The sequence below is a fragment of the Macaca fascicularis genome, chromosome 5 (genome assembly GCF_037993035.2).
Source record: "Macaca fascicularis isolate 582-1 chromosome 5, T2T-MFA8v1.1".
Lineage (NCBI taxonomy): Eukaryota > Metazoa > Chordata > Mammalia > Primates > Cercopithecidae > Macaca > Macaca fascicularis.
In genome coordinates, this window is record NC_088379.1 from 158,706,194 (window position 1) to 158,729,578 (window position 23,385).

Genomic DNA, 23,385 nt, shown 5'->3' on the forward strand with positions numbered 1-23,385 from the left:
GGATTAGTGCCCTTATAAAAGAGGCTAGAGGGAGCTTGTTCACCCCTTCTGCCATGTGAGGACACGGCAAGAAGGCACCATCTGTGAAGCAGAGAGCCCTTATTAGACACCAAAATCTGCCACCACCTTGATCTTGGACTTTGCAGCCTCCGGAACTGTGAGCAACAAATTTCTGTTGTTTATAAACTACCCAGTATAAGGTATTTTGTTATAGCAGTCGGAAAGGACTAAGGGACATTTAATGGACAGATGTCTGTCTCTTCCTTTTTATCCTAATTCAAGTTTTCACCATCCCCTTCCTCCTCCTTGCATTACAGTGGATACTCTCCAAATCATGGCTCTCTTTATCTGACGGTTAGATTTGAGTTGGGGAAGGAATTAACATTTTTGCAGTGGTGATCCTTTTTCATTATGAAAAATCTCAGAAAATGAAAAGCACAACTGTAAAGCTCATAAGCCTTAAGTTTAGGGCAGTGTTTCCACATAGCTGCAGCTGGACTGCTCAGAAGGGTCAAAAGAAGGCAACCCCTTTCCAGAGGCTGCAAGTCGCTGCTTCTACAGGGTCAGCAGCGGTGAAATCTGTGAGATACGGGGCAGGGTGGTGGAGGGGGAGACACTTTCTGAGTCACTTGAGAAGTAGATCACTTTAAACTGCTGGAGGGCTGGGCTCATGGAAGGAAGTGACGTCTCATGCATAGCTCCATTCCCAGTTCCTTTTACTAAGAAGACAAGACAGAAGACAAAGAATAGGTAAAACAGGATGTAAAGTTTATATACAAGAATATAATGTTTATCTGAAATATTTACAGTGTTGGTTAAAGCAATATTTTTACAACTTTTAAAGGTAAACTACTATGTATATTACAGGTAAGCTACAGTGGGTTTAATTTGCAAAAGTTAAGTAAGAAATGTTTTAAACAAGGCTTAAAGTACTCAAGTCAATTATAAAATTCATATCTTTTGCCTTTTACTTGAAGAAATCATGCTATAGAAATGGTTAATGTGCTTTTAATAAATGGAAGTACTGTAGCTGGAATGTGATACATGTAACAGTTGAAGTTCCCATTGAAGGTACAAAATGATGAATTGTTGTAAGACTTAGACACTGAGTCTCAGTCTGGAGCTGAGGAAGATGTTGAGATAACAGCCAGCTTTATCTCAACAGGGTTGTGACCGACAAGTTTGGGCCACAGAGAAAATTGAAGCAATTTGCACGTTGTGACCACCTCAGTGGGAAGTGAAAATCAGCTGACTCAAAACAACAAACAACAAACAACCAGACCCAAGTCACAGTTGCACCTATTCAAAACTAGCTTTAACGTGAGCTATTTTTAAACATCATAAAAAATATTCATGATTTTATTAGTTTGAATATTTCTACAAGATTCGGGTGGGCTTTTCCTTTAAGCGAAAACAGCTATCCACTCCTGTGGCCCCCTGGGGCCTTATAACTCAGGAAATGCTGGGGATGCAAACGTGCAAAAGGCAGGGGGAAGCTGTCCAGGCTGAGGCTGGAGCAGCTGGGAGTGTGCTTGGGAAATGGGAGCTGAGATCCCAGAGCAGAAATGGTCAGCCGTGCTCTGGAGCAGGCCTGTCGGAGCCATCAGGATGCCAGGACTAGCACTGCAGCTTGCGGATGCTGCGGGAGATGCGCTTGAACTCTCTCTGCCCCTTCTGCCACCGCTTCACCGAGGTGATCACCAGCTCCCCACCCTGTTTCTGTCCCATGACCAGATAGGGCGCATTGATGTCGTTCATCTCCTCACAGGTGCACTGCAAGCTGTCTTTGAGCCACAGCACCGATTTCTTCAGGTCCCTTTCGGACACACCATTCAGCTTGTAAATGGTCTTGCTCTTGGTCTCCAGGATGATTTTGGTATCTCGGTTGATGTAGGTTATCTCCTTCACTTTTATTTTCAGTGCTATGAGAGATGGCAGAAAGAGTCATATCAGTTATAATGAGGGAATACAGTATACCTTCCCCCATTCTGCCTACTCATGTGACTTGTCCTGGACGAGGAAAGAGAGGCTTCCTAGAGCTAATGGCTGCAGATCGGGGGTTGGGAGCTAGGGGCAGCAGGTGGCTCCACTGCTAAGCCTCAAAGCATTTGCCAGGCACTTTGTTTCCAATCAGCCATTTTTTCAAAACTCTTTCTCTTTGCAGGACTCAGTGAACTTTTCTTCTCCTTTCCTCACCCACCCTTGTGTTTGTAAGAAGGTTGCATGTGGTGCATGCTCTCCCCAACAAATGACTTCCTCTATTGGAAACTTAAGCATGAAAAGAAATGCCTGACTCTTAGGTGAAACATGATCCTTCTGTGGCCGTAAACTTTAAACTCAATTTATTATGTAGGAGAGGTTTTTGGACAAACCTGTAAGGAAACTGTATCACACAATCATTGTTTTCTAAAGAACAGATTACAGGGAAGGAGAATTGATCTTACAGCTGCATTTGATTTGGTAAAGTAACTAGGAGAAAAAATATGCAAGTCTCTTTTTAACAGCACAACATGTTTAGTCATAAAAGTGTTTTTCTGAAGACCTCATCCTTATATGCTATCATTTGCCTGTCCAAGGCCAAGGCGTTTACAGATCATATATGTTCTGTTTCCAAAATGTATGTGTAGACTCGTTAGAATGAGAAGACCAAAAGTAAGTGGTTTACTATAAAGGACACGTTTTATAGTCATGAACAGTATGCTCTGGGAATGAAAGCCCTACAAACGTACATGCTGGAATTAAATTTCAAGACTCCATGAAAGCAGGAAAAGAATAGAATTTTAAGGTTAGAAGGGATCATCCTATTAAAATCGCTTGTTAGTACACAAAGAATCTTAAATCCAGAGAAGTTTAGTGACTTGCATGAGGTCACCCAGTTTAGGTTGTTTCCTAGAACTCTGGTTGCCAAACCTCCTCCTGTAATACCACTGTAGTGTCTTGAGGCAATGTCAATGTTTTTGTACTGGCTGCAGCATAAACTTGCCCAGCTGCAATGTGTCCTAAGACCCTGGGTGACCCTGACAGCTATTCCGTATAGATGATGTGTAAGTATGACTTCCTGACTTTGATGGAGTTTAATCTATGTTTAAATTAGTAATAGAGGAAGATTTTTCTGTGTTGCGTATAACTGTTTTTGAGATTTTCTTTTTCTCTTTTTAAATATCAGAAAGGGAATTTGACTGAGTATGGCTTTCTAGCCAACCAGGAAATTATAGACGCTACATCGGGTAAATCAAAGATGCTATGACTTGGCCAACCATGGTTTTGTCCGGTATGATATGCATCTGAACTGTGGTACTGAGTTCTCAGTTTTTGAGACTCAAGTCATGGAATAAGCCATACTTGTGGAAATGTTGCATGCTCTTGTGTCCTCTGCGTTGGGAGTAGGGTGTTGGATAGACCTTACCATGGTGGGAGAAATGGACTGATTACACTTTACCTGGGAGCGTTGTCTGTAGTACAGATAGGGCATATATAAGATTTCACCTGGCCAAATGAAACATTCTCAAGCTCCAAACATCAGAAAAAACCATCACTTTTAACCAGGAGGAAGATTTATTAGTCGTCTTTGTCTAGCTCTAAAATAACTAATTTTGCAAATGTTTATCATGAGAAAACATTAGGGATTTTCTCCTTGGATTTTCAGCTAGGCCCAAACAGAGAGAATCGAATCCCCCACATAACCTTTCCTGTCCTGGAGGATGTGACTGAGGATGCAGGATGGGATAGGAAGCAGAGGTGATGATACTTTCTGGTCCTACAATAGGTTGTATATATAGGAAGGTAGTTCTGAACCGTTTTTTTATTCGCCAGTACTTGCACCATTGAATTTCCCTTGTACTTCAGGAGCACAGTAGGGAAGAGGTGATGCCTTCCAGAGTAGTCAAGTCAAATAAATCAGATTTCTATGCTTGTTCCTCCTACTCTTCCATTATTCACAAAGAACAGAGGCAAGATGGAATAGTGCTTATAAACCAACAATCTTATGATGCAGTTCTTGAAATTCTGCTTCATTATCCCTCTGTGGGTCAAAATGAGAGTGAAGGAATAGAAAACAAAGCTTGTGAGGTATCTATGCATGTGATACCTTAAGTGTGATAACTTCTGTGTTGTTTTGAAAGGCTTTCTCTCTGTAAGGAGAGAGCACACTAAGGCACACAGGCATCCAAGTTTTGGCTCATGTCTTGATAGGGCATCCTTAGAAAGGGGGTATTCTGTAAGGTCAGCCACAAAACAAGCAAGTAGGCCGGGCGCGGTGGCTCAAGCCTGTAATCCCAGCACTTTGGGAGGCCGAGGCGGGTGGATCACGAGGTCAGGAGATCGAGACTATCCTGGCTAACATGGTGAAACCCCGTCTCTACTAAAAATACAAAAAACTAGCCGGGCGTGGTGGCGGGCGCCTGTAGTCTCAGCTACTTGGGAGGCTGAGGCGGGAGAATGGCGTGAACCCGGGAGGCGGAGCTTGCAGTGAGCCGAGATCACGCCACTGCACTCCAGCCTGGGAGACACAGCGAGACTCCGTCTCAAAAAAAAAAAAAAAAAAAAAAAAAAAAACAAGCAAGTAATAGGTGTGTGTGTGTGTGTGTGTGTGTGTGTGTGTGTGTGTATGTGTTTCCCAAAGCCAGTTGTTATGGAGCTCCACAATATAACAATCAACTTTTCATGGAAGTCAGGAAGGATCTGTTTTATATGTAGTGCAAAGGATATAAACTGCCAGAAGAACATGATATTTTATAGACTTTTTAATATAAACTTTATATAAATGATATTTTTCTATCTTGCCCTTAATGATATAGCATGGGGGCTGAGAACTGTGTTTTGGTAAGGCTCTGGTGATTGGGAATTATCTGCTGCTAACATGCCTGGCCCTCAGCCAGTTTGAGGGTTGTGGACATTTGAAAACAGGTGTATGAAACTCCGTCAGCCCCATTTGTGGCTCCTCCTGAGGGGAAAGGTTGCTAAGGACTTTGAGCTACCTCCCGTCTTTCTCCCTCCTCAGCAGTGTGAAGCCTTTCCCAACCCTGGGGCTATGGTGGTTCTGGGACCAGTCAGAGTTAAACCCAGGACACTTTCTGGAAGAGACCTGGAGCTGTCAAAGAGTAGGGATTGGATGGTTCTAGAGTTTTAGGGACCTGACCAGGACTGAGATTTCTGGGATGGCAAGGTAAGGAGACTGAGAGCTGGAGTTATTTCCCTCAGTCTCGAGGACTATGTTGAATATGTAGAAGTGTTAATATGGGTTTATTAGACTCCATTATTGATTGACAGAGCAGGGAACATGTCTATTTATGAGTAAGTTCAGCCTTGTGCCTGAATAAATACTTTTTAGAAAGGTACCAATAATTCCGACATACCAAAAAGTACCTGCCCTTGGAAAAGGACAAAAGCAAGAATGCCTCTGGGTGAAGTTCCTGGTCATTCCCAGCTCTGAATTTAGCATTGATCCTGTGTCTAGCTGGGCTCCTCTTCTGATCTGAGAGCCCTGAAGTCAGCAGATGAGGTGCTTGTGGAGTTCTATGCAGACAAAGTCCCATCTCTCTTTCCCCTTATGATCCTGTTTTCAGGGGAGTGACTTGCAACTTATGGAACATATTGCATGTGTTTTTTATTGTCCCCAAACACCATGTCATCTATCATGTATCTTGCTAAAGTAAATCTCTAAGACTTTTTTTTTTTCTTTTTAAAACTATTTCAAAACTGTGGCAAATGTGTCTAGACTTAGTCATACAAAAATTTACAAAAACCTTTTAAAAGGGATTTTAAGGTGGTGGTTTAAGGTTGTTAGGTGTTCCATGTTAGGTGTCTTCTCAGTAAGCCACTCTTCTTTTTCAATTTAAGGAACCCCTCCTCGACAAATTATTAATCAGTGCCTTGGATATATTCACTAATGGTAGAGCACAGAGGAGCAAATCATTACGGGTTATAAAGAAAGTAAAAATATTTTTATTTGTGGCCAATTTAATGCCTTGAATCTGTTTGGCTGGGGCTAATATTTACACTTCCATCCCTGGTGGACATGTTAAGTAATCAAAAGAAAACAGGACTCGGGATTATGTCTGTTGGCAAAAAAAAAAAAAAAAAAAAAAAAAAAAAAGATTTAAAATGTGCCATTGGAAATTGATCATCTGAATAATTTTCATTATTTGAAATGTGCCATTGGAAATTGATAACCAGAATAATTTTCATTATTTGATTATTGGCTTAACAGAACAATGAGTCTTAGCTGACAAGATACATCGCAATGCTAGACAGTTACATAAGGAGGAAACTAGGATAGATCAAGTTAGATGGTTTTGGGAAACATGAGCTATAATGGTATTTACCCAACCTTTATCTGGCAACATCATAATGATTTGTACCTTGAAGATTTACTGGTAAATAAAACTTCTGAATGTGAAATCTGTTGTTGTTGTTGTTGTATTACTTACCAAAATCATTTTTACAAAGTGTTTCCATTATGTCGTTGTCGTCATCATTTTTATTTTTGCAGGCTTCACATACCTTTGGAGCTAGAAATGTAGAAAACAGTCTTTAGTAAGTTTGCTTAAAAGGGAACAGCAGGTGGCGTTTGTAAACAATTCAAAGAGACTTATCCAGGCAAAAGTAGCGATTGTCCTATTTAATCTCAGCTTCTGCCTCCTCTGTGAAAGTAGGATCACTCATTCGTAAGAAAGTTCCCCCATGCTTCCCATTTTTTTGAGGGGTGGGAGCAAAATGAGAATTCCTATATGTTGTTGTGTTTAATAAATTATGACTCAAATAAAAAGGGAGTTGTGGGCAGAGTGTACAAGTGTGTGTAGTTATGGTTAACTGAGTCAGGGTGCAGCTTTTCAGCTCATCCTCCCAAGCTCTGGGAAATTCAGTCTGCAAAAGTTATTCCCAAGGCCTTTCGAAGGAGAAAGCAACCAAAGAACCAAAGATCTTTGAAGTGTTTGGGAAAACTGGTAACTATAAAATATAGCCAAAAGATTGTCTTTCTTAGCCACAGGACACCAGTGTAGCTGGCTCTACTCAGCAGAGCTCTGTATCTCAGGGGGCCCAAGTCTGGACTGGGAGGGGTGACTGGCTCGTGTTCCACATATGGGCTGTTTCCACCTTGAAAACACATCTCACTAATTACAATAGCCTGCTCTAAGTGGTTCTGTGTCACCTTGTTCCTTCTGCCAAGATTGTGCTTGAGTTAGGCAGCATTCATTTCATTGCTGTCTGCAAGCTCCCTGGTACAGGTTCTTCTTGCCCTTCTTTGCCTGTTTCAAACTCTCAAAACAAACAAACAAACAAACAAACAAACAAACAAACCTGTTTCTGAAGCTAATCAAAGATGAAGCAAAACAGTTTAGTGGTCTGATCAAACCTAGGGATTGTATACTAGCACAATTATCAGAAGGCCTCCTAAAAGCTTTTCTAAGAGTCTGATTTCTTGGGAAAAGTAAAAAAAAAAGAACAATTATATTTCCCTTCTCTCATTTATAAATGTGTTAATTATGTCTTTAAAATTTAGGTGAAATTAGAAGATTTTCCGTAATATGAAATTTAATGTTCATAGAAAACTATGTGACTTAATAGAAGTGTTATTTATCAAATTAGAAAAACCACAAAGATGGAATTTTGAAGAACATGAACTTTTATTTTGAAGGAGAAACGTGGCTTTTTGGAGAAATGTAAGATGCGTAATGTTGCTGCTGATAGTGGGAAGAAATAAAAGCAAAATACATAAAACTGCCCTTAAGTCCCCTCACCCAAACAAAATCAAACGTTTCTAATTAGGAGCTCTCAGAATGTGTATAAAATGTTACTAACCTGTATTGGTTGGTCTATGGTATATGTTGGACAAATGCTTGAAAAATGCCAAACATTTGCAATAAATTAGAAATCTAACCAATAAGATGATTGCAAACTCATGGTCCCTGCCAGGAAAGATTGCTAAAGAACTCTGCATTTGCTTTAACTAATGATGTCTGTAGGAAAACAACTAGAGATTGAAAGGGAGAGGCTGCTGAAGCCCTGAAAGGGATTAGGAAGCTCCCTTTTCCAACCCAGGGGACCCAAATCAGCTCAGGCACATTGTATATGTTTTTCTTTCAGAAAAAATATCGAGAGCTCATGCGGTTTTCATTGCTTTGATGGTTTTTGCACAGGAACTCTCCCTCCGTTTTCTAAAAACTTGGGAATCTCTTTTGCATGATTTTTCTCCAGCTAATCACAACCACTCCTAAGTTAAAAACTGATAGCGATAGAAAATTGATTTCCAGAGATTCCCTTTACGCCCTCTTCCTCAAGTACCTGAGCAGTTACAACCAATGCTCAATTTCCCACACACTCCGTGCCAGTCCCGGTTTTATTTCCAAAATCTAAATTGACAAAGGACAAAAAGTACCTTAAAAGATTATCTACTTGTACATCCTGGTTTTCCTGCCTGTACGGGAAATGTCCCTGTGACTAGAATCCTGCCCAGTGGTAGGAAGCTGCAGAATGAGGCTGAGCGAGGGCCCTCTGGCCAGAGTGCTCACCACCAACTCCTCCATCAAACACCACTTCCAACGCTCTGCGTGGCTCCAGTGCTAGCTAGCATCTTTAACAATAATCGTGTATCTATTTTTTTTTAAACCGCCGTTCAGTTCTTCGGGTTTTTTTTTAACTGCCCTTAAGTATAACTGGTACAACTCGGGAGCAGAATGCGAGACTTGGGCGGTGGGGGAGGGGTGCCTCAAATTTGATACAGGCTTGTCGTGATGACAGACCAGGTCAGGAAGAACTTCTGCCCTTCCTGCTACTGGCACCCCAAGCAGGGATGCACTGGGTTGCGTGGCAGGGGCGGGATCTCCTGGGAGCGTGTCAGCCAAGCAGAGAGTGGGGAAACAAGCGGGAAGGCTTACCTTCCTCGGTGGCCGGCAGGAGGTGGTCGCTACTAGCGAGGGGGATGCAGAGGTCGTTGTCTTGGGGGAAACGGTCGCACTCGAGCATGTCGGGCCAGGGGAAGCCGAAGGCGGACATGACCGGGGCGCAGCGGTCCTTCACCTGCACGCAGAGCGAGTGGCACGGCTGGATGGTCTCGTCTAGGTCGTCGAGGCAGACGGGGGCGAAGAGCGAGCATAGGAACTTCTTGGTGTCCGGGTGGCACTGCTTCATGACCAACGGGATCCAAGCGCCGGCCTGCTCCAGCACCTCCTTCATGGTCTCGTGGCCCAGCAGGTTGGGCAGTCGCATGTTCTGGTACTCGATGCCGTGGCACAGCTGCAGGTTGGCCGGGATGGGCTTGCAATTGCTGCGCTTGTAGGAGAAGTCGGGCTGGCCGAAGAGGAAGAGCCCGCGCGCCGAGCCCAGGCAGCAGTGCGAGGCGAGGACGAGCAGCAGCAGCGAGCCGGGGCCCTGCAGCATCGTGGGCGCGCGACCCCGAGGGGGCAGAGGGAGCGGAGCCGGGGAAGGGAGAGGCGGCCGGAGTCCAAGCTTGTCCCGCGCCCGCTCTCTTCGCTCGGTGCGACTCGGGGGCCTGAAAAGCTGGCAGCCGGCGGCCGGGGCGCGGAGAAGCGGGACACCGGGAAGACAGCGCGGGCGAGGCGCTGCAAGCCGGCGCGCAGCTCCGGGGGGCTCCGACCCGGGGGAGCAGAATGAGCCGCTGCTGGGGCACAGCCAGAGTTTTCTTGGCCTTTTTTATGCAGATCTGCGGGCGGGGGGAGCAAGGGAGGAGCCAATAAAGGGTAATCCGAGGAGGGCTGGTCACTACTTTCTGGGTCTGGTTTTGCGTTGAGATTGCCCCTCACGCGCTTGCTGGAAGGGAATTCTGGCTGCGCCCCCTCCCCAGATGCCGCCGCGCGCCCGCCCTAGGATTTCTTTAAACAACAAACAGAGAAGCCTGACCGCTGTGCCCCAACAGTGAGCGAGCAGGGCGCGGGCTGCGGGAGTGGGGGGCACTCAGGGCACCCCACGAGCCGCCTCGTGGCTAGGTCCTGGCGGGAACGCACCTCGCCCCGCGTGCGGCCAGGGCCTGAGCTTGTTTTGCCCCAGCCCGAAGTTTCTGCTGTGTTGCCAGGCATGGGTGGGAGAGGGTGTGTGTGTGCGCGTGTGTTGGGGGTGGGAGGGCTACGTCCCTGATAGCCGTGTGTGTGTGTGTGTGTGTGTGTGTGTGTGTGTGTGTGTGTGTGTGTGTGTTGTTGGGGATTGGGGAGCTGCGTCCCTCGTAGCCGCGGAGCCAGCAGCCCCTGGGCTCTTTGTGCCCTGGGATGGAGCTCGGGACCTGCCCGCCCAAGGCCGCCTTGGCGAACTTCGTTTCCCCTCGAATCTCCAGCTACAGTTTAGCAGCCTGTCGGTGTGCTCCCCACTGCCCTAAAAAGAAAAAAAGTCAGAATTATAAATATATTCGTATGAGCAGAACTTTACATGGAAAACGAAAAATACTAATAAAACGGGTTTGTCATTTTGTTGGAGTGAGTGCTAGCAAGGGTTTTGTCGTTGTAGAAACACCCCTACAAGAGTCTCACCGGTCACACAGGACTGCCCACCATTTCCTCGTTTTGGAGAAGAGACTTTCCCTTCTTAAATGAATGGCATGACTCAATACTCGAAGGCATTACCGGCTCTAACACACAGCCGCCCTTGCAGCAGTGCGCTCTGGAAAGCCGGAGTATGGGCCCCCAGGGCACTGTTTGTAAAGACTGGTGGCCGGCACAAAAGACGGGCACAAAAGATGCGCAGGCTGGAAGGGAGCGAGGTCAGAGGAAGGAGTACTGCCTGGAGATCCACGAGGGCTAAAATTAGCTCATTCATCCCCTACGTACCAGGGGGCACCATGCTGGGCGCTGGATGTGCAGAAATGAACAAACAGGCCGACTTCTGCTCTCGTGGAGCCTGGGATCTAGTGTCTCTGACCGCAAACAGTAAGTTCACAGCTGTAAACCAGGAATAGGGTGCCAGGAAAGGGAAAGTGAGCGTGTGTGTGAGTGTGTGTGTGTGCGCTCGCGCTGGGTTGGGGGGTGGGTTTCTTTTGCCTAATTGTCCCCTGTCTCCCTTTGGGGACCGGAGGCCTTCGCTTTCTTCAGCCTCTCTCTCGGGGTGGCTGTGAAGATCCAAAGAGATAATCCTCGGAGAGCGAAGTTCTTTCATATGTAAGGTGGGCGCATTGTTATTACTTCCCGACCACTTAGCTCCATTCACAGGCTCAGACCCCGGCCTCCTAATTTCCCTCCTTCCGGAAGATGCATTGGCCTTGGCGGCTCCCAGGCCCAAGTTACCAAGCACGCTTTGTGGTCCAGCTGCTTAGAGGAGCCGGGTAATGAATGAGTGGGTGGCAAAAGCCCACTCAGTGTTATCTGCTGACCGTAAACACGCCAGGAAAATCGCCATCTGGAGAGAATGAACATTCTGAACTCCAAGAATCTGCGTCCCTAAGAGCCCAGCTTCCAGGTGCTCTGCTGGGAAAGGGCCCGAGGTAGCTGCAAAAGGCCTCTCTTTCCCCAAATTGGTCCAGGGCCTTTTCGTCTCTAACGAAAGCACCAAGAGGTCTAAAAGCCCCCTTCCCAACATAGACCATTTTGCAATGAAACCCCAAAGGAAACAGAAGCACAACAAACCAAAGAGCTAATAAAAGAGCCTGAGCTCCGAGAGATGCTACGATTTGGGTCTGGGAGTGGGAAAAGGGCCCTCTCGCTTTCACGCCTCCCCATCCCCCCGGCCAACCCCTCAATCCCCAACGCCTTCCCCTGGGGTCACCTCCGCCCCGCAGAGCCCCTTGCTGGGAGTTCAAGGAGCCCGAAGCGGGTCTGGCTGGTTCTAGCCCGGTGCTGCCGCATGCCCGGGAGTGGCTGCGGGCTGCGGCATTGTTTTGGGAGCCCTTGCGGCCCAGCTAGCCGCCAGGAGGCGCTGGGAGTCGCGCCTGAGTCTCCATCCCTGCTGTGCGCAGTGTCCACCTCTGGCCAGCTTGTTTGCCTAGCCCGCGGCGTCCCCTGCAGCCCATCGCTGCTCCTCCCAGAACCCACGCCACTTAGTCTCGTCCCGACCCTGCACTCGTTGCTGCTACCGTTGCCACCTCAAGTCGCGCTCCCCACTCCCTTCTGCTTTTGGTCCAAGACCGGTGCTGTTGATCACTGGGGAACAGGGCAATAACCTCCTGCAGAGCCTGGGACACGGGCACGGAGCTCTGCCCATATAAGCAGCGCACGGACGGGACACTGGGTGACCATCCCAGCGCGCTTCCCCAGACTGGTCTCTGAGATGTTCACAAGTGGCGCGGCCCCGCGGCGGTGCCTTCACGAACCCAGACTCTTCTCTGCTGCCAGTTGGCCCTCAGGTCCACAGGTCTCCTTCGATCCTTGCAATTGATCAAAACCCACTAAAGGCTTTTATTTGTACCAGTGGACCGTCCATGTTTACCCCCTCCCTGCCATTTAGTCCTTGCCTGTTTAGGAACGGAAAATCTATTCACCCAAGCCCAGGGTGAGTGATGGTAGATGCCCACACCACCGGACATCTTGCTTAAAGGGGGCTGCCTATAGGTCCCTGGAGAGGGGCTTGGTCCAGACTACACACAGAACGAACATCATCTCACCCCAACGCTGCAGGCCTACGGAAGAGCCTCGATCACCCGTGTCCTGGGTTTGGCCCTGCTCTGCTTGAGTGTTTCCTGTGCTCAGGGCACTGAAGAAGCTTGAGGCACAAAGAAAGCCCCCAGCAATCTCTCCAGAACAATTTGGGTTGTTTAAACCTGTACTGGCTACAAGAGTTTCTGGACAGGCAAGACCTTCACTCTCACGTTCAGAGATTCTGTCCTGTCTGGGAGTCCGCTTGGCCTCTGCGAAGAGCTGCGGAAAGCGAGCCTCCCACCCCCACCCGCGAGTAGTAAAATGAAAGCGGATGGACCCTTATTTCTGAGGAGTGAAAGCGAGAAAAACGATGCGTGTAATATGCTAGTTCCTTAATTCACACAAGCCAGCACGGGCTCCCGGATGATCATTTTGCACACAAGCAGTCACTAGGAAACTGAGGTATGGAGAGGTTAAATAACAAACCAGGCCATACTGTAAGCGGTACAGCTGCTGACGTTACATGTGCCTTGGTGAGGTGAAGTGACTACCGGGCTATCCTTGGGGACATGTCGCGACTTGTCTGGTATCTCCAACTGCGTTGCCGCCTGGCTTTCAGCCGCGCGCTGGCCCCAGGGCGGGTGACGTCACCTCTCCCCGGGTCAGTACACCCGGGCCTTCCCTGCTCCTGGTGAGTATTTTTTCATGGAATTCAGGTAGCCATCTGGGGGCGCCATTTCCCAAAACAGAGATTGTCCCTCTGGGGTTGCAAGTCAGGTTCCTTTACGCTGAGATCCGTTACATTTTTACTTGTAGGAAGGTGTTTTTGAGGGGTGGGGGAATGACCTCATTCTTTCGCCTTTGACCCTCCCTCTACCTGGCCCCACAACGAGGACGCCCCTCCCGCTGGCTGGGCCGCTTCCTCTAGCCACGCGGGGGGACCTTTGCCCGCGGCGGTGCACCTCCGTGTACGCTTCAGCTCCTCGGACCCCACCGTTTCAGATGCGGGTTTCCGAGGACGAGACCAGAGCCAGCGTCCGGAGAGTCTTTGCTCCTCATCATAGGAAGAGTCTAGTCTGAGAACAGTTTGCTAACTCCTACCCCGAGCTCTTGCGCGTATCTCCTTAAATATTTCAAGGGTCTGGGCCCCAGATCGGTGCTCGGAAAGCAAACGAAGGGTCCAGGGAGGCCGAGGCCGACGCGGGGCTCAGCGCCCCCTTCTTGCCTGAAGGGGCGCGCTGGAGGAGGAAGGGGGCGGTGGAGACGCAGAAGGCGGTTCCTTGGGAGCAAAGCAGGAGCCAGCCTGGGGCCTACCCCTTCTCGCCGCCCCGAGGGATCCCACCCTGGAGAGAACTGTAATTGCCCAGGTCTGTGTAAGAAGATTGGTCTGTGGGTTCAAAGCCAGTGTGAACCCCACATTCCCGAGACGTCTTTGTCCCAAGTACAGTGAAGTTTTGAAACTCAGTAGAAAATGACTAAAAAAAAGTCCAAACTCCAAAATGATAAAAACAAGTACACTTGCAAGGATAATCACCTGCAACAGAACATTTTCTTGTTCTTCCCCGCCCCATGAGTGTTTTAGTCACAGCTGACTGGGAATGGACTGAATGCTATTTGGTACCATGCTTCTCTCAGGGAAAGATAGCGGCACATCATGGAGGCTGGCTGTGGGTTGGTGCCTTGGGAGAGACCAGTTTCTGTTACTTCTGTGGTTCCTTCACTAAGAAAATAATCCTAGAAATTTTGGGAGAAGGAATGGGGCTAAGGCATGGCATGTCTTGTTTGTATCTCTGGGCTGCTTCTGATTAAAAACAAACAAACAAACAAAACAACAAAAAAAAACCTGGAGGGCAGTTCGGCGAGCTCGACTTGTGGGAAGGAAATTCCATTTCTGTTTAGTGCACACATCCTTACTGTAGCCTTTTATTTATAGCATAAGGTCTCAAATTTGCTGGACCAGTAGAAATTCTTTGGTCTTTGGGTTCCAAAATTTGAGATTTATGTTAACGGTGTAAATCTATTTCGCAATCTTAAATACAGAAATATTTATTGGCACTTCTTTTTTCTCCCCTGTCCCTTTCTTTCCCACTTTCCCCGTCTCTTTTTGGGGTCCTAGTAGGTTATTGCTCACTGATGTGTTGCAACTGCTGATGAGACCCTGGAAATGAAGTATCTCCTAATTGCTCATATTAGGAAATCCTGAATGGAAACAGCAAAAACCCAAGGCCATTCATGCAGGGTGGTCCACAAGCCACGGAGTGTCTCCGCAAAGACCGGTTCCATTGTCTGATTTGAACAGCAGGGGTCACTGGCTAAGCTGGTGTTTCACTCCGGAGAGAATTTATTGCCATCAGATAAGAGCACAAAGTCAATACAATAAAGCCTGTAGGCTCTAAAGCAACAGATGGAATCTGAATTCCTGCACACATGTACGATCTTTCCAGAGACAAATCTCAGAATAAAAAGCCCTTTGTCATTCTTACTGAAGTGACTTTTAGGAACACTTTTCCATACCCTGCATGTGTGTGTCTGTTTGGGTCTTTATAATGATAGGTTTTTATGCTGCCTAAACTGAGACATTTGTCAGAATCATTAAAGCAATCTACCCTTTTATGACATATACTCAGCTTTACTAAGTCACAGGATTCACGGCAACACAATTAAATCTGTTAATTAGAAAAGCATGTGTTTTTGGCTGATTTAGAGCTAAGTGTATAATCTGTAATTTCAAACCGTAGTATCCAGCATATGCAGATTAGCACTCTGACTGAATTCATTGGCACTACCAACAAAGTTTCATTAGTAGGCCTAATATTTCCCAATAGTTTGTAAATCTCTGGTGGTACAATGTGGAGTGACATATTATATACAAATAACATTTCCAAATATTAAATTTGGTTCCTGGTGGATTTGGTTCCTTGGTAGTCTGTGAAATATCTAGTGATCATCTTGGCTATGCTGTCCAGAGCTTTGCTGTTTTCCCTTAGCTTCCTGGAAATCTTAATGAATTAAAGAAATTCATGATTAAGTTCTGCACTGGAAGAAAATAAGAAAGAGAGTACTTTTATGAGTATAGTGGATTTGTTATTATTCTCTATGTTCCAGTTTGTCTAGAGCTTGAAGATGAGAAAGATTATCTGCGGTTTTTCTATTATCAATTCTTGTCTGGAACACATACTGAAAACCTGTCTTTAATTCCTTTCCATTGGTATTAATAAGTTGAAACCCTTTGCTTGTTATGCTAGTTATTGTTCCATTCAGAGGAATTAGGGGTAGTAGGGATGGTGTAGGGAAGAAGAAGAAGGGAGTCACTCTTGCTTGTACCCAGCTTCAAAATCAGATTCCTTTCATTTGGAATTTTTTTGGGGAAAGGGTACATTATTCCCCAGGATATTCCCATGGTGTCTAAATGATTCCACAGGTAGTGGAATGATTCAGATAGGATGTCACCATATCACCACAGGCAGGACAAATATTCTGCTCTGCTCTTCTCTTTTAACCACAGATGATATAATTAGCAACCTGAAACCTTAAAGATTTCCTCAAGTTCCTTGGGGTTTAATTTCATTCATCCAGTCAAAAGACTGTTGGGCCTCCACCATGTGCTGTGAGGGTAATAAAAAAGATCTACACCTTTGTAGTCTTAGGATTTGCAGGTAAAAGTAAAATTTCTGCTTGTCTTCATTTAGCTAAAGGTGAAAAAGGCACATCTTTCTGAGAGTAAAGCATTATTCTTAGTATACTTGGATAAAGCATGAAGGCTTATGAAGATCCTCATACAGTGAAATAATCGGTGTTGCTCGGTAAAGGAGTAACCAAGCAAATCATGGATCACACACAGTACTGTATTGTAATCACCACCAAACAACTAAAGTTTGTCTTTCACTAATGCAAAGTTTTCTGTGGAGGATACCTTCTAGGGCAGCGATTTTCCCAGTTCATCATTCTTAGCTGCTTGATATCATGGTACTTCCATATCAAGATGTGCTCCTGTAATCACTGAATAGGCAAAGAGAAGGCTGGTGAATCCATCACTGGAAGGTAAATAGTTTCCTTCAGAAGTGACACATGACTTTCACTCATATTCTATTAGTCAAATCAGTAAGAAGGCCAGCCCTCGCTTCAGAAGGGTGGAACATGTAGTCCTGCCAGTGGCTAGAAGTGGAGAAGAACTGGCTATTAGGGACTACTATTGATGTTTACCACATATATGTTCACATTTCATATGTATTGCTTTGAATAGTGCTTCAGACACTGTTGATCAGTACCTGTCAAGTAATGAATAAACATTGTTGAGATTTATAGATTGATGGGCTGAAAAGTTGGGGGTAGTGAACAGACTGACACCTGGGAAATATTACATGAAACTTTTTCTATGGTTATGCTTTGGTTTATATCAGAGCAGAATCTATAGGTTATGATCCAGTTCTACTGAATTTATAACTAGCAATGTCAACTGACATGAAGAAATAAAAATAGGCTACTCCTAGGAGAGCTAGAGAAATATAATGCAACTCCCTAGAACTAGAATGCTATGCTGATGGTCCTATGCAAGTTTCCCTACATTTCTAATGGATAATTTTAATTAACTCCTATAGGAGTTTCCCATAGGAACAACTATAGGAAATCGAAGCATTACCAAGAAGACATAGCACAGAAAATGTGTTTTAAAAATCTGCTTATATTATATATCTGAGAGAGTGCTTACAAAAATGTAACCTGGGGGAGTAAAGCACTTTTAAGAAAGAAAAGTGCTTTCTGAATTAACTTTCTTTAATCAAATAAAATCCTTGAGCCAACTGAAATATGATGGGTCTGTAGCTAGGGATACACATTTATGATATATTTGTATAGCATGCATTACTGGTCCTCATGAATTAAATTTTCTTTTTGCATTTCAAGGTGATCCAACTATGAAAATATGTTCATGAAATGTAAATTGCCAGGAAATTAGATAAATACCATAGATTGAGGGAAGAAAGACAAAGGAACTCTCCAAGATATTTTGATGCTCTTGTTTTCTATGGAATAAGGAATGGCAAAAAGAGGAAGAACATATTTCAACACCCCCCAGGGGAGGGAGTCAGAGTCTTATCGTCAGAGACAGGGAAATGAGGATTGCAGATATTTTCTTAAAATCTCTTCTTCAGCATTGTTACAACCAAAGAAAGCAAATTCTGTGGTTTCATTTGAGATATATATTTGGTGCTGGGACATATCAGTGTCTCCCAGGGTGATATCTGGGACAGGCTGATAGGAAGAACTCGAATTGCGTTCAAATCTGGCTTCACTACTTTCTAGTTGTGAGATCTTGAAAAAATCATGTAAACTCATGCCTCGGTTTCCTCATCCATAAAATGGGGTTAATAATAGCACCTAATGAGGATTAAAAAAGAAAAAGCACTTAGAAGAAGTACATAGTGTATTCTGTGTGTGCTATTTTTATTCAACCAGGTATACAGTAGTGTAGCCAACTCCACCCACAGAAGCTTCCTCTGGGAACTTATCATGCAGCTGTAATGAGGTGTTAGGAGACTTACCCAGGTCATAAATAAAGTCCCAAATCATTAGCAGAGTTGGAGTGCCGCTGTGCTGTTAAGGATGGGACTGGGAATGAACTCCCAGTATCATCCCAGGCAGGGAAGGATGTTAAGGATGGGCTGGGAATGAACTCCACAGCATCTACCCAGGCAGGGAAAACAAATTTGACTCACATTTTGTTGCACGTTCAAAAGAAAATCAGGCTCACTAAATTAAAAAGAGATCTAATTATTTTAAAAATGTTGTTACTGTTGTTGGGATTTGAATTTTAAATCAAAATTATGTTGCAAAATAGATGACAAGTAGTTGAAATATTAACTGAGGGAAACAGTTTTGGCACTCCAAGAAAAACCCTTGTAATTAATCTTCACTGGCAATCTCCTCAGGGTAATCATTGCTAATTAGAAACATGTTTTGTCAACCCATCCAGACTTTAAGCCTGCTGATGGTAGGAGTATATTTTTTTGTACTGCCATAGCCCCAAGACTGAGTAGTATGCTTTGCATACAGCAAATGTATAATCAATGTAGTTTGTTACTACTTTGCACTGAGGGCTAAACATAACATCATACACTTAAGGCAAACACAGAACAGAAGGCTTTTCCTGGAATGGAGCTATTCTCTTTTCCAATCACGTGCTATTGTTGAGAGACCATCTAAGTGGAAAGAGTGATTTGGTTCTGACAGTGTGAGCCACAACATCTGGAGGCTGGCCCTCCACCCCAGGCCTTGACCTTCTCAGTCAGAAACAGTAGATAAATAGTGCCTGTAGAAAAATGATTTAAACAGCAAAAAGATGCAACCTTGTAAAATCCATGACTAGTGTTTTGCAGATAAGTTCATACTGAGTATCATTCTTAGCATAAAGGCATTTACAGTCTTTACTCGATAAGTTATCAGAAGAGGCTTCTGTGCTTTGGGTGCAGATGATATAATTCTCAGCTTCCCATTCCTGCCTGCCCCACTTTGCTGACCAACATGGTTTTATTAACCATGCCCCTTCCTACTCTTTTAGAAGGCTGGCATGCTTACAGGTGCTCTCTTATGTGATTCAGACTTTGTGTTACTTTTTTTATGGTGGTAATATACACTGTATGTTAACATAAAATGTACCATTTTAACTTTTTTTTTTTTTTTTTTAAAGACACAGGGTCTTGCTCTGTCACCCAGGCTGGAGTGCTGTGGCATGATCATAGCTCACTGCAGCCTCAAACTTCTGGGCTCAGGGGATCCTCTTGCCTCAGCCTTCCAAAGTGCTGGGATTACAGGCATAAACCATTGTGCCTGGCCCATTTTAATCATTTTAAAGTGTACAGTTCAGTGGCATTAAGTATATGTGTCCACTTTAAAAACCAAAATGTTATTCACATTTTGGGGCATTGACTACTCATTAACACTTTTACCAAAGGAAAACCTGGCACAGAAAAGGAGTGACACCCTCGTCACATAATGAGTTCTCTCAGCAGCAGCTTGTTGTAAAATGATTTAGTGGAGTAGGAATTAGAATTTATTGACTAAAGCAGAAATGTTGTGTTAGCCATAGCTATTATTCTTGCTATTCTTTTCTCTCAAAAGAATTGGTTAGAATTGCTAATAACTTCATGGAGATCACAGCTCTCTAAGCTGAGTGACTCTTTAGAATGAGCACAGTTAGAAGCAGATCTGTAGACCTTTAAGCCAGGTGGAAAATTCCGGAAAACTGTTTTCCTGTGGTAACTGCGGTTTTTGAAAGACCACCTCACCTTTCTGTGACTCTGACGGTAGATACAGGGTGACATCACCTTCCTTCCTATCTGGAAAGCAGTCCTCAGTCCTTTTTCTCTCGTTTGGTAAGAGCCAATCTGTGCTTTAAGGCCTATTTCAAACATTTGTGTCCAAAAAGTAGGGCAAAGATGATGGCAGCAGTAAGACAGGATGCGCTTGAGAAATTTAGGAGCCAAAGGAAGGAGGGGACAGAGGGAGTCAAGTGAAAGTCTTTAAATGTGCTTTTGTTTTCATTTTAATTTCTAGACAGGAGAGTATATTTGATGATGGAAGTGATAATTCTCTTCCATGGATAAATCAAAGTTTGTAGAGAAAAATGATAGAATCTAAATGTTGGAGGCCAGCTGGTCTATTCTCCACCCAGTGCTATGTCCCCGATGGAGAATCCAAATTTCTCCTGGACACACACACAGGGATGGGGAGCTCCCTCTTGAGGGATTCTCAAGATTATCTAACTCCCTTCACTGTCTCCTGCATTCACCAAGCAACCCTAATCTAGGGAAAGATACTATATTAATTTGCTAAGGCTGCCGTAAGAAAATACTACACACAGCGTGGCTTAAACAGCAGAAATTAATTTTCTCACAATTCTTGAGGGTAGAAGTCCAAGATCAGAGCACTGGCAGGGTTAGTTTCCTCTGAGTCCTTTCTCCTTGGCTTGCAGATGGCTGCCTCTTGTTGCCTTATCACAGGGTTGTCCTTCTGGATAAGCACATCCCTGGTGTCTCTCCCTCTTCTTATTAGCACACCAGTCATACTGGATTAGGGCCCAACCTCAATGACCGCATTTTAATTTAGTCACCCCCTGAAAGAATTTATCTCCAAACATGGTTAAATTCTGAGGTACTGGGAGTTGGGATTTTAATATACAAATTTTGGGAGGTGGAGGACACAATTCAGCTCCTAAGAGATGCTCTGGATGGAGTCCTACCAGGCCACTCCAGCAAGCCACAGAAATCTTACAGATGTGCTGAGATATTGATTCCTTTAGTCTTTGAGGTGGCTGTTGAGGGTGAGGGGCTACTGGGCACCAAAAGCCGCTGCCAAATTTTACTCCAGTGTATCTTCCAAAGATGAACATTTCTATTAGTGCCACAGTGCAAAAAATATTGTGAAGCACTGGTGGAAGACCCATATATTCCAGTAACTAGAAAGATTATGTTTATTATTCTAGATTAATATGTTGTCTCGCAAAGTGGACATGAGCACTCATCACACTGCTATGCAGTGTAAATGTAAAATAGGATTTATTTGGAGGAGAAAGCTTAAAGCAGAGAAGTGCACAGGAACCTCCAAGCTCTCATGATCCCACATAGAGACACACTTAGGCTAGGCTCAGCTGGGATGGTTGTATCATGAATGGACCCACCCTGTCTTAGTCCATTTGTATCACTGTAACAGAATACCACAGACTGGGTAGTTTATAAAGAAAAGAAGCTTATTCCTTACAGTTCTGGAGGCTAGGAAGTCCAACATCAAGATGCTGGCATCTTGCAAGGGTCTTCTTGCTGTGTCATCCCATGGTGGAGGGCAAGAGAGGAAGAAAGGGGAAGAAAGCAAGCAAGAGAGGGCTGAACTGTGTTTGATAAAAAACTTACTCTTGCAATAATGAATCTATTCCTGTGATAGCAACAGTAATCTATTCACGAGGGCAGAACCCTCAGGACCTAATCACCCCTTAAAGATCCCACTTCTTAACACTATTGCATTGGGGATTACAGTTTCCAGAAGTGACTTTGGGGCACGCATTCAAACCATAGCACACCCGTACAATGCTCCATGTCAGTGTTGCTCACAGTGTACTCCATTGGCTGGCAGTTAGTTGCCAGTCCATGAGGGACACAAGGAGCTGGCACCAGTATGTAAATCTACTATGGCCCTAAGCACAATGTGTAGTTCAGCAGGCATTTTATTTTCTTGTAGGAAGGCTTTCTTGATGAAGAGAGTAGTGTGTTGATTTACAGTGTGATGCAACCTTCAGACCAGTATCAAACAATTCCAGACTGTCCTTTGAGCATAGGGACATATTAGCAGAAAGCATTAATGGAAGCCTCTGGTGGAGGAAGTGGCCTCATTAAGAAAAAAAGTCTTTGAGGCTCAGCAGCTGCTGTCAGCCTGGATTCCTCTGAGCTAACTCAGATTTGCTGAGTCAGCTTCTAAGCTAACAAAGCTTGGAAGAAGTGAGCCTTCAGGGTTGTCAAGCTTTATTTCTCCTCACATACTATCCTTTAGGCTTATTATCAATTTCTTTAGTATGTGATAAGCCTCTGATCAATCCTCTATGCACTGACAGATTGCATTTCTGGATCTGCAGTACTGAAGACCATGCTCTGGTCTGTGGTGACACAGGAAACTACTGCCACCTTTTGAGCAGCTGACCACCCACCAGCAACACTCTCCGACATCTTTCCATCAGGAAATACTTGACACACAGCATTTTCTCTTCTGCCCATTTTCTACAGGATCTGATTAAGAGTTTCCTTTGCCATGTTTCAGTCATGAGCCTTGATGTTATCTTTGACACTGTACTTACCTCCTTTATCTTTTTAATTATCATTTTAAACATCCTTAACTTGTTACTCAGTTTGTGTGTGCCGGTAATAAGTACTGTTCTCAAAACAGTTTTCTGTTTACTCCCAAGAATTGTTAGAAGCTGCTATTTTCTCTCTGTCTTTTGACCATGGAATTTGGTATTATGACTGCTTTTGGATGATTCATCCCTCCTTCTCAGATTTTTCATTTGATGTCTTGCTCTTCTTCTGATGAGGAAACTGCCTTCAAAGTGCATTTCCACCTGACTTTCCACTCTTCACCTCTCAGGGGTCCAGTATTTAGTCATCATAAACCAGGATCTAGAAAAGTGAACCTATTCTTTGACATTATTTACATAGCAAGTTGCTCATTTTCTATGCCCTCTTCCTTCCCAAGTTATCTCCAACTAGAAAGACAAATGAAAATTCAAGATAGGTCTCCATGTGCCAGTCTGTGCAGGATTTCAAAGCCACTTCAGGTACAATCTATATTTCTTCGAGGAATGTTAAGTGGGCTGAAAATTGAAGGAGAAGAAAGATGGAATATCTCCTCAAGAAGCATACAGATGCAGACAGCCGGGTGACCTTGAGAAAGTTACTTTACCTCTTTGTCTTGCTTTCTTTCTCTATGAAATAAAAATCATGTATAATGAAATAAAACACATAGGAAACAAATGCTTAACTATGTGCATTTATGAAGCTTAGTTGACTTATTTCATGTGTATGTACATTTTGAGAGGTGACAACGTACTAGCAGCCCTTGCTCGCTCTCGGTGCCTCCTCGGCTTCAGTGTCCGCTCTGCCCGCACTGGAGGAGCCCTTCAGCCCGCTGCTGCACTGTGGGGGCCCCTCTCTGGGGCTGGCCAAGGCCAGAGCCGGCTCCCTCTGCTCTCAGGGAGAGAGAGGCGTGGGCGGGAGCCGGGGCTGTGCGCTGCACTCTGGGGTGGCGTGGGTTCCGCTGCCCTGCACTCAGCCTGGCTGGCCGCCGCCTGCTGGGCTTGATCTGAGGCTGGGTTCCCGTTCCCTCTTTGTGG

At 44.9% G+C, this 23,385-nt stretch overlaps 1 protein-coding gene across 1 annotated transcript; it reads right to left on the reverse strand.

Moving 5' to 3' along the window:
- Window positions 1–747: 747 nt before the first annotated feature.
- Window positions 748–9,626, reverse strand: SFRP2 (secreted frizzled related protein 2). The gene is made up of 3 exons (XM_005556110.4): window positions 8,877–9,626; window positions 6,429–6,509; window positions 748–1,922 (listed from the first exon to the last, which is right to left on the reverse strand). Exons 1-3 carry the CDS (start codon window positions 9,376–9,378, stop codon window positions 1,618–1,620), a joined length of 888 nt encoding a protein of 295 aa, XP_005556167.1. The 5' UTR covers window positions 9,379–9,626; the 3' UTR covers window positions 748–1,617.
- Window positions 9,627–23,385: the final 13,759 nt, after the last annotated feature.